General features: G+C 46.1%; 1 protein-coding gene across 3 annotated transcripts in view; it reads right to left on the bottom strand.

Moving 5' to 3' along the window:
- Positions 1–12,020, bottom strand: part of STXBP6 (syntaxin binding protein 6) — a 108,621-nt gene that overhangs the window by 21,664 nt on the left and 74,937 nt on the right. For all 3 annotated transcript variants that reach the window (XM_038756245.1, XM_038756246.1, XM_038756247.1), the window contains 2 exons: positions 5,192–5,322; positions 4,228–4,393 (listed from right to left, as the gene is read on the bottom strand). In XM_038756245.1, coding sequence (XP_038612173.1) covers positions 4,228–4,393; positions 5,192–5,322 — 297 coding nt within the window. The remainder of the gene's footprint in view (positions 1–4,227; positions 4,394–5,191; positions 5,323–12,020) is intronic.

Consider the following 12,020-nt stretch of genomic DNA (forward strand, 5'->3'; position numbering starts at 1 on the left):
CTCCTAGAAATAGGGAATTTGAGGAGCAGGACAAGTTCTCCAACCTCTGTTGTGCCTTGGGAGTGGGGTCCATCGCTTCCCTCCAATTGGGAATTGTGGAGTGGCAGGAAAACACAATGGGACAGACAGAAAAGGTCTTTCCAAACCTGGAAGATGGGCATACCCATCCGCATCCATGCTTTAGGTACTCTAAATCAATCAATCGTATTTATTGAGCGCTTACTGTGTGCACAGCACTGTACTAAGCGCTTGGGAAGTACAAGTTGGCAACATATAGAGACAGTCCCTACCCAACAGTGGGCTCACAGTCTAAAAGGGACTCTAAAGACCACCTTCATACTCTTGTGGGCTTGCTGTTCGCGCTCCCTCTCTCTCTCTCTTCCCTCTTACGCCTTCCATTTTCCTTTTCAATTTATCTTCCCATCTCCCCCTTTTCTCTGTGGGGCTTGTCCCAAGATCCTCTGGAACCCAATGTATGCTCTGTCCCCGCCTGCATTCATGCATGTTGGCTCTTTGGTCCAAGTCTCCTTTCTGAGTTAACGTATCTGACACCCACAGTCCCCTTCTTGCTCCTTCCCCAGCCCTCTCCCTCTTTTCCCTCTGTTCCCCCTAGCCCTGACTTTCTCTTTCTGTCCCACCAATTCCTTGGCTTTTTCCTTTTTGCTTTTTTAATTTTTTCCTAAACTAATCCCTTCACCTCCCCGTCCATATTTCCTGATTCTTTCCTCCCGATACCAACTTCTCTCCTCCTTCTCTTTCTGTGTGAGGTGTGCCTCTGTTCCAGCATGCTTTGGCCAATGGCCCCATCTCCTTTCACGAAAACCTGGGCTTGTGCCTCAGTGTCCTCATCTGTTAAAATGGGGATTCAATACCATTTCCCCCTCTCCCTTAGACTGTGAGCCCCATGAGGGAGAGGGACTGTGTCTGACCTGATTATCTTGTATTTACCACAGTGCTTACTGTAGTGCTTGGCACATAGGAAGCTCTGAACAAATACCCCAGTTGTTATTATTGAGAGGAAATGGTTGGGGACAGAGATGGAGGGGGAACTGGGATTCTACATCTTTCTGCAGAAGCTACATTCCTTCTTCCAGTTTAAACAGCTGTTTTACCCCATAGACCAGCACCTAACATGCTGCCCATCAGTTGCAAAATGCATTCTTTGTAGAGAGGACCCCCTGAACAGTTAGGGGGAACAGACCTCAGACTCGACAACCTGAAGGAGGCAGATTTGAAAGAACAGAACTGCTGATATCGGGTACTCTGCAAACATGCATGGCTGACTATACACTTAAGGGGCACTTAGGGTGAGAGCACCTTTATCTGAATCTAAATACAAGGCTAAGGCCCAAGTTCTCACAAACTGGACATGTGCTATCTAAGTGAACAGAATGTGGGCGAGATGCCAAGGACAGACACCGATACAGATTGGACACTGATAATGATAAAGGGCAGATTAGCTCAGTTTTCCTGGGGGTGTGTCTCCTCTAAGCATTTTGGCTGGGATGCAGTGTGGGATTTTGGGAACTGACAGCCTGAGAACACCAGCCCATTTGGACATGCCAGGCTGCAGAATCACAAGTGCTGCCTTCACGTGGGCTTTGTGGGAACACAATCCCCACCGCACGGGAAAACTGGGTGCACTTCAGAGGGCATTCAAACCACCAGAGAGACGGGCTGGTCTCGGATATGTTAAAACGCTTATGAGCATATCCAGCCTATCAACCAATGATTTCCAGAAGTCCAGGAGCGGCCCCCCTATCTGTAACCTATTTTAAAGTCTGCCTCCCTCACTAGACTACAAGCTCCTTTATGGCCAGGATCGTGTCTACCAACTCTATTGCTCTGTAGTCTCCCAAGCTTTTAGTCCGGTGCTCCGCACCCAGTAAGAGCTCGATAAATACTATTGACTGACCAGTTGAGAGTACAGTGAGGGAGTGGAGTGGAATGACAAGAGGAGGCCCTGGACAGTGTTGGGAATATGGGAAGGTTGGCACTATTTAGATATACAACAGCCCAGCTCTTGGCAGCAAAGAGCCACACACACCAAATGCTCAGAGGTTTCATTTTGCTTGGCTCTTCTGTCCAAAAAGGTTACCGACTCCTGCTCTATTTAATGTCAAAGAGAAGCAATCAGTCACTGAAATGTTCTTTTTTTCTGAAATGGTGCTGTCTATTATTTTCCATTCTGGCCCCAGAGATTTACCTATTTTGATCCCAATAAGAACAACCATCACCTTGCATATGTAGCTCGATTCGAGGATGTAAATTAGAACACGAGACTTGGCTTCAATTCCTATGAAAGCCTCTCCAGAGCCATTATGGCCTTAACTCCTATATGAGGGATGTAGATGACTCTTCGTTGAAGCTGATAATGAAGATGAATGGAACAAAGCCTTCTACCAACAATATGCACCAGGATAATGAATACATTGCAATAATAACCATTAGCTGACAAGAATGAGTAATGGACCTTATTCTTAATTCATGTGAGGGCTGTCTTCGGCAATGCAAGGTTTCTAATAATATCTTTAATTTAAGGCTAAAAGTCTGCTTTAAAAGCTGAGCAAAACATGGTTCGTAAATCTACTGATACAATACCCAGAAAGAAAGCTCTCTACCACCCCTGTTCATACAGAGATTCTCCTCACAGAGATACAGACTTCACACGGAGGAAAAGCAGCACAGCCTAGTGAAAAGAGTGTGGGACTGGGAGTCAGGAGACCTGGGTTCGAATTCTGGTGCTGTCATTTGTCTGCCACTGAGTGCCTGGTCAAGTCACTTTACCTCTCTGGGTCTCAGTTTCTTCATCTGTCTAATGAGAATAAAATACCATTTCATCCTCACTCTTAGCTATGAGCCCTGGGTGGAACAGGGACTGAGTCCAATTTGATTATCTCACGTCTATCTCAGTACTTAGTACATCCAACCCCTGTCACACTTATATACATATCTTAATTCCTGGTATCCTCCCTTATCTGTAATTGATTTTAATGCCCATCTTCTCCAGCTTAATTGTAAACTCCTTGAGAATGGGGATCATGTCTAACAACTGAACTGTACTCTCCCAAGTGCTAGTAGAATGCTCTGCACACAGTAAGCCCTCAGTTAATAACACTGACAGACTATAGTAAGCACTTAATATCATTAGTCTTTTGTTGATCCTTCTGAAAAGAAACAGGGAGAAGAACTACCTCAGAAAGGAGGCCCTCGGTTACTTGAGATGGGACCCCGTCCAATGTCATTGTAGTTTAGCAAATTCCAAGAGGAACCCAAGAAAGAGGAAAACCACCCATGTTTGTGACTGACTATAGTAAGCACTTAATATCATCAGTCTTTTGTTGATCCTTCTGAAAAGAAACAGGGAGAAGAACTACCTCAGAAAGGAGGCCCTCAGTTACTTGAGATGGGATCCCGCCCAATGTCATTGCAGTTTAGCAAATTCCAAGAGGAACCCAAGAAAGAGGAAAACCAGCCATGTTTTCTGACAGCAAAGGCCAGGGCCAGAAGGGGAGGTCTGGGACTCCACAGTCGTAGAGACGAAAGCACAATAGGAAACGTGACCGGGATCTGGGGCAAAATTAGATAGCCTGAAGAAAAGAGAGGCTGCAGTTTCTTAAGTGGGTGTTTCTTTCCCTAAGGAGACCAGCTTCTTGAGAGGAATGAAAATACCACTGGATTGAGAAGGAGCATGATGATGATCAATCTATCAAATTCACTAAGCGCTTACCACGTACAGAGCACTGTACTAAGTGCTTGGGAGAGCTTACACTCTAGAGGGAGAAACAGATGATGGTAGCTATTAAGTGCTTGTTATTAAAAGCTAAGTACTGTGGTATATACAGGATAATCAGATCAGAAACAGTCCCTGTCTCACACACGGCTCATGGTTTATGAGGGGCAGCTATTTTATGTCCATTTTATCCATGAGGAAACACAGGCATAGAGAGGTTAAGTCACTTGCCCAAGGACACCCAGCAGGCAAATGGCAGAACTGGGACTAGAACCCAGGTCCCCTGACTTCCAAGCCTGGGATTTTTCCATTAGATTATGCTGCTTCCACTTCATGAGCCAAACTTCTCGGAAACAATTATTAAACTGGAGCCAAGGGGAGCTTAAGTCTGTGGTATTTAACAGGAACTCCATGGAAGAGATTTACCACTCCGTGGAAAAAGACTCCCCAAAATGAAGTCTCACGGATCGCTGCTAAGATCACAACCAACTTACCCCCCATTATTTTGGACTGGCAGTTAATAAATTCTGGCTTCTTGTCCGTGAGGTACCGCTGACAAGTGTGATGGAGGATCTGAAAGAAGGTGCATTTTTCAGAAGCTGTGCTGGCCACCCATTGGTCGAAAGCATTTTCAAAGAGCAAGTCAAATTCGGGGGAATCCTGAGGAAAAAAGACATAAAACACAACATGCTAGAGCCTTAAAAACAATAGCTGCTCTCTAAAAATGCTTTTAAAAGAGCCCACACTTTTACAAGGGCTCTATTCCAACTGAACATCTTATCTGCATACAAGGCAGATGACGATTTGGTTGAAGAAGACTGACTTGAAAGAGTAGCTTATTAAAGCAAACAAAATCCCTTAGGGTGTGAAGAGGTTTAATTACATGGATTTGTACAAAGCAAGATTCATGTTATTTTGGCAGTTACCTAGGAAAGAGAACAAGCTTACTTCATTGCTTTTCCATCGATGCTCCTGTTTCTACCACCCAAGATCCTCTAGTAACCTGACATAATCACCACCTGCTATTCCTGCCATCTAGTTGAAGGCAAAATGCATGTTCGGTTCAACAGTGGTGTTGAGAAATACCTCATCTTTGCCAGACTTCATAATAACAGTGCTTGACTGGTCACAATACACAAGTTTCCTTCCAATACTTTCTCTGGAAGTTGTACCATTTTTGAAGGAGCAATCCTGGTTGGATATAGCTGCTTCCAAAGAGAAATGTACTCTGACTCTCATCCCATCACCGAAAAACACATTTAAATGCAGCCCTTCTCCCTAATTCAGGGTCCCTACAATTTCCTGGCTGTGGGTCAGCTGCCCAGACTGCACAAGCATCCCTTTTGAAATAAAATCAAAAAGCGGCCTTTCCACAAAAGGAAGAGAAAAGAGGTCAGAGAAGTGGCTGCTGGAAGTAAGGCTTTAGCCTCGCCTGGTGAACCCGGACGATTCACTCACCCGGTTGGGGTCGATGCCGTTGACTTGGCGGAGCTGCCCGAGCGCCCACTGCGATCTCCTGACAAAAGAGGTGGAACCTTCGAACTGCTTGACCTTTGTGATGGACGCCTGCGTTGGTTTCTTGTTGGTCACTGCAAGAAAGCAAGCACCACGGGTTGACAGCTCAGCATATACTCACTCAGCAGGCTGCAAGCTGGGCTTTTCAGACCATGGGGCTCTATTTGCTGGGGTTGGTGGGGGGGCCGTTGGTCCAGGGCACATCTTCCTCGGTGTCTCTGATTCAAGGGTGGAGCATGTCAACCCCCTGCTGAGCCCCTCCTTTGACCCAATTTACAGGGTTGTGAGGGATTCAGGAGGGCTTTAAAGATGGGGAGCCAAGTGATAATGATGATAACAGCAGCAATACTTTAAATGCTAAGCCCTGGGTAGAGCCAATCAGAACTGACACAGTCCCTGTCCCATATGGGGCTCAAAGTCTAAGTTGGAGGGAGAACTTTCTATTTATTCCGCATTAGCAAAATGAGGCATGGAGTGGTAAAATGACTTGCCTAAGGTCAAAATGGTGGCAAGTGGTGCAGCCAGGATTAGAACCCTGGTCTCTCCACAGATAGTTCGTCCAGCTTCTCCCTATCGCCTTTTAGCAGCGTGGCTTAGGGAAAGAGCACGGGCTTGGGAGTCGGAGGTCCTGGATTCTATTCCCAACTCTGCCACCTGTCAGCTGTGTGACCTTGGGAAAATCACTTAACTTCTCTGTGCCTCAGTTACCTCATCTGTAAAATGGGGATGAAGACAGAGCCGCACGTGGGACAACCTGATTACCTTATATCTATCCCAGAGCTTAGAATAGTGCTTGACACACAGTAAGCACTTAACAAATACCAACACTATGATTAACATTGCTATTTTATTCACTTGAATTCAAACTCTCTTCAGTGCCCCCAAATCTGTCTATAACAATACTAATTGTACCTTCTGTTCACTGCGTACCATGTTCTAAGCATGGGGAAGATACAGTACCATCATATTAGACAGTCTGAAGATCCAAGTCTCAGAAAGAGGGAGAACAGGTATTTAATCCTCATTTTACAGCTGAGGAAACTGAAGCCCAGAGCAGTGAGTGACTAGCCCAAGGTCACGCAGCAGTAGTTGAGATGGGATAAGAATCCGGGTCTCCTGACTGCCAGTTCTGTGCTCTTGCCACTAGACAGCTTAACTCTACTGCACCAACTCCTTTACAGGCAGGTGGGTGGCTTTCTTGCAATGGCAACCCCAAATCCAGATCTACTCACTCTCCAACAAGGAGGCCATTCTACCTCGCTTCCATCACCCGATCACACCAGACCACCTTTGGCACCTCCTTCCCCATTCAAAAGTCCTGGTGTCTCCTGTATGGTCTTGGCTGATATTTTCGGCGAGACAGTGAATAAGTTCCACCAAATTACTGCTGCTGGGTTTCCAAGCTAGAGGAAGCAACGCATTTTAAACATTTGTGAGATCTTGAAATGTGTTTAAGAGATTAAAGGAAGCTTTCAAAAACAGGAAATAGAGCTTCCTTTATTGGCCATCCACCCCAAACACACAAAAAGGATTTCCTGGTTTACTGATGCAAACCATTTGGGCCACAGACATGTATAAGGATAAGCAATAAGTTTTTTTTTTTCCTAGCTTATTTGCAGAGGCTGGGGCAGCCTTTGTTTCTCCACTCACTCATGACTGACACTACTTGGGCAGGCAGAGGCCACAGGGCAGCAGTGGAAATCAGCTCTCCTAGCTTTGTGCCACTGTTGACCTACAGAGAAAGGATTTCTCTCGAATTTTTTAAGACAAGATTATATTCACTTCCCCCTCATTTATTATTAATAGGAATAATAAGTATGGGATCTGTTAAGTGCTTACTAAGTGCCAAGCACTGTACTAAACACTGGGTAGACACAAGATACTCAGGTCAGACACATTCCCTGTCCCACAAGCGGCTGACAGTCAGTAGGAGGGAGGACAGGTAATAAATTCCCATCTTACAGATGAGGCACCTTCTATCAATGGGACCCCCACATCGAGCCTCACAGCCCTGTTCCCCAGACCTGACACCCAAGGAATCCTTAGGCTGGGGTCACTTTTGTTTCTGAACAAGCCATGCAGAAATGACCACTAACGCTATCTTTTCTTCGTAAAAAGTCCTAGAACTTGGGTGGATATCCTTGATGAAGTTCTTTAAAGCTCTTCCCACTGTCCTGAGGGGGTCAGGCACTTAAAGAGAAGAGTGCCTCTCAAAAGCCTCTCTCTGTGAGCCAGAATTTAAATCTCAGCTGCTGGTGAAAACACTCTGATTTACATTCTTTTGGGAAAGAAAGTGGTCTCCAAAATGAGCCCATCTGAAGACACGGGCAATGTTTGACAGGGTGGGGTGTGAGGGAAGTGCTCCCTGTCTAAATCAATCAATGGAATTTACTGAGTGCTTACTCTGTGAAGAGCACTGTACTAAGTGTGTGGGAGAGTACAACAGAGACAGTAGACATGATTCCTGCACTATATATATGGTTAAAAAAAATACAGCACTGAAGTCACTGCACAGAAGATCACCGCAGAGCAATGTGCTTGGGAAAATACTACACAATAGAGTGGTAGATACAATTCCTGCTCAAAAGAAGCTTACAGTCTGGACACATGTATTACGATTTTCAAGCTGTTTCACTCCCAACTCCACCCCACATCTTGGGGTCTGATGATCCAGCCCAGTTTTTATTAGAAACCAAATGTTTGTAGAGCAATCCTATTTCTGCAGCCAACTCACTAGTCACGGCATCACTGCTTTGGTTTAAAAGAAAAGATGACAACCATTTTGCTTAAGACATGAAAGAGCAGGTTTACGCTGGGAAGAATTCAAAAATGAGTGCAATTCAAATAGCAAAGCCCACAAGCCTGGTCACCCTCTCTCTCTGGTGAAAGCTCGCTTGGCTGACCCAGGAGAAGGACAGGGAGCATGAAGAGAAGCAGGGGAAGGTCTTTTGGCGATGGGCCATTGGGGGGAAGCTTTTTTTTTTTAAATTGCATTTGTTAAGCGCTTACTATATGTCAGGTCCTGCACTGAGTGCTGGGGTAGATACAAGCTAATCAAGTTGGATACAGTCCATGTCCCACATGGGGTTCCCAGTCGTAATCCCCATTTTATAGATGAGGGAACTGAGGCCCAGAGAAGTGAAGTGCCCAAGGTCACACAGCAGACAGGTAAGGTCGTTGTGGGAAGAACAATGATCTGCATATAGTGAGCACTCAGTAAATACCAGTGATTGATTGATTACTTGGGTGCTAGGTGTCCAACGTTTAGAACAGTGTTTGGCACATAGTAAGCGCTTAACAAATTCCATTATTACTATTACTAGGGCGAATTCAACACCATTAGGTCAAACATAGTCCCTGTTCCACATGCGGCTCACAGCCTAAGCAGGAATGAGCGGATGTTTCATCCCCATTTTCCAGATGAGGTAACTGTGAGATCAGGAGACTTGCCCAAGGGCACACAGCAGGCAGTGGTAGAGCCAGGCCTAGAACCCAGATGTCCGATTTCTAGTCTTTTGCTCTTTCTATTAGGCCATGGGGCATCTACACTCCTCCTTAAGGTCCAGAACCTCATCTTCTACTTCCATCCTGTCTCTCCCCAGCACCTCACACACCACTACATGAGGAGAGCTGACATTATAATCTGCTTTTAAATTTAAATAAGTTAACTGTGGCACTTAAGTAAACTATGGTACTCGTTAAACACTTACTACATACCAAGTACTGTGGAGAGCGCTGGGGCAGACACCAGATAATCAGGTTGGACACAGTCCCCACCCGACATGGGGCTCACAGTCCAAGTAGACGGGAACAGGGACTGAGTCCCCATTTTACAGATGAGGAAACTGTGGCACCAAGAAGTTAGGTAACTTGCCCAAGGTCACAGCACAGGCTAGTGGCAGAGCTGAAATGACTCCCAAGCCCATTGCTCTTCCCACTAGTCTACACTGCAGTTTGTTGCCTTCGTTTTGCAACTTACCAGCTGGAAATCAGCATAAGAATAAAGACGAAAATGGGGCTGCCACTTCTCCAGCCAGAAGAGAGGAAGCTCAAGCACTCTCCTTTCACTCTCCAGTGATGCCTCATTATTGCAGCTCACTGTTCGCTTTCCCTTTCCACAGCCTCTCGCAATACTTAAAACACAATAGTATTTCACTCTGAACACTTAACTCCTTGGCCTGTGCCTGTATAAGCCAGATACATGATTTTTATCTGGCAGGTAATATCCAATTTAATGATGCGTGGAGCGAATGCGGAAAGTTTTCAGAATTTTTCACACAATTCATTCAGCCACAAATAGCTTAAAGGGGACTTGTTAGTCACAGCAAGTTCAGGGACCAGGCACCACCCAATTTTCTCTGTAGGGCTTCAGGAAGAGGGAGCAGGATATTCAAGTCCCTAGGCAACCTAGAGATTCCCTACAAGCTTTCAACTGGATTTCAAGGTGTGAAAACGCCACCTAAGCTAAGCACTTGGGGGAGTACCATAGAAGAGCCACGATCCCTGCCCGCAAGGAGCTTACCCTCTAGGGATAGCTGACTGTTTTGGGGGCTTCTACAGCCTTTACCTGTCTCACACTTTCCACCTATGCTATGCCTCCACACATCGCCCCAGAATCCTAGACAATTCCTATATGGAAACTCCGGATCCCTTGAAACTGTAAGTGATATTTAAAACTGGGATTTCACACGTGAAACAGTAGTTGTTGGGAGGTTGGGGTTTCAGAGGGTGCAGGGAGTGTCTTGATTTATGGGAATCCCACACCATTCCACTGAAGCTGGCATTTTTGACATTTGTTTCACTGCAATCAATCAATCAATAGTTTTTATTGAGTGCTTACTATGTGCAGAGCACTGTACTAAGCGCTTGGGAAGTACAAATTGGCAACATATAGAGACAGTCCCTACCCAACAGTGGGCTCACAGTCTAAAAGGGGGAGACAGAGAACAAAACCAAACATACTAACAAAATAAAATAAATAGGATAGATATGTACAAGTAAAATAAATACATAGAGTAATAAATATGTACAAACATATATACATATATACAGGTGCTGTGGGGAAGGGAAGGAGGTAAGAAATTAAACAGTGATGTTCAGCGAGTGCTTACAATGTGCAGAACCCTGTACTGTTAGACTGTGAGCCACCTCAGGGATAGGGACTGTGTTTAATTCACAACAGTGTATTCTCTCCCTACCCTTAGTACAGGGCTCTGCACCTAGTAAGTGCTTAATAAATACTATAAAGATGCCACACTGTTCACCCGCCAGGCAGTCGGCGCCCGGACCGAGCCACCCGGGACCCGGTGCTGACGTTGAGCCTGCCTGGGTGTTGCCGCAGGAGCTGTCCGGGGGCCTCTGGGCCAAGCTGACGCTCTGTTTGTCGGCCGGCCTCCTGCCCTACCTCTACCTGCCCATCTCCTCGGGCCTTAACCAGGCCCGCTGGACGTGGGGGGATCAGATTATTGGGATTCCTCACCCATTTCCTCAGGGAAGAGTATGGGGCATTCAACCTGGTACGTCTGGATTCCCCCATCTCTCTCTCTGCTGGGGGCAGCGGTTGCCTCTTCTGTGGCCTTGGGGACAGTGGGTGTCGGTGGGGAAGTGGTCTCTCCGTCGACCCCCAACCCACATCCTCCCCCTGGTCTGGAATGCCCTCCCTCCGCACATCAGCCAAGCTAGCTCTCTTTCTCCCTTCAAAGCCCTACTGAGCGCTCACCTCCTCCAGGAGGCCTTCCCAGACTGAGCCCTCTTTTTTCCTCTCCTCCTCCCCATCCTCCCCGCCCTACCTCCTTCCCTTCCCCACAGCACCTGTATATGTTTGCACAGATTTATTACTCTATTTATTTTACTTGTACATATTTATTATTCTATTTATTTTGTTAATGATGTGCATCTAGCTTTAATTCTATTTGTTCTGACGACTTGACACCTGTCCACATGTTTTGTTTTGTCGTCTGTCTCCCCCGTCTAGACTGTGAGCCCGTTGTTGGGTAGAGACCGTCTCTATATGTTGCCAACTTGTACTTCCCAAGCGCTTAGTACAGTGCTCTGCACACAGTAAGCGCTCAATTAATACGATTGAATGAATGAATGAATGAATGAAAGTACAAGGATGTTGATTCCAGACCCTGGCTCAGAGGCTCACAATTTACAACAGAAAGGGACAGACACAAAACAATAATCCAAGCAATTGCCACCTCTAACTGTTTATCCTACAGCCCTATTTGGGATGGGTCTTTTCCCCAGTGAAGGAAGATGGGTCTCCCCAGTTGTTAGAGACTGGTAGTTCTCTACCTCCATATTTTCTCCCCTCATACCTCCTGGCCCTTTGCTCACTTCCCACCCCCTTCCTTTACCCTTTTCCCACCTTCCCACCCCCTTCCCATCCCTGCTCCCCTCCCCGACTCTCCTTCCCTCCTGTACTCTTTAGGAGGAGGGCAGGGTGGATATTCGTCCTCAGCAAATGTACCACCAGTAAGGGATGAGGAGAATTCAGAAGTTTATAAATCTGATATGGAGAGTTTGCAATGAGAGACAACCCCTTTTGTCTGAGACTTTCTGATTTTGGATTTGAAGTTTTGAAACCCTCTTGTTCACCTGAAACTCATTCAGGTTATTGCTCTCTGAGAGGAATCATTAATAGAGAGGCAGTATGGCCTAGTGGGGAGCACATGGGCTGGGAATCAGAAGACCTGGGTTCAAATCCCAGCTCTGCCACTGGCCTACTGGGTGACTTTGGGCAAGTCACTTAACTTCTCTGCGCCTCTGT

This window comes from Tachyglossus aculeatus, chromosome 14 (assembly GCF_015852505.1).
Source record: "Tachyglossus aculeatus isolate mTacAcu1 chromosome 14, mTacAcu1.pri, whole genome shotgun sequence".
Lineage (NCBI taxonomy): Eukaryota > Metazoa > Chordata > Mammalia > Monotremata > Tachyglossidae > Tachyglossus > Tachyglossus aculeatus.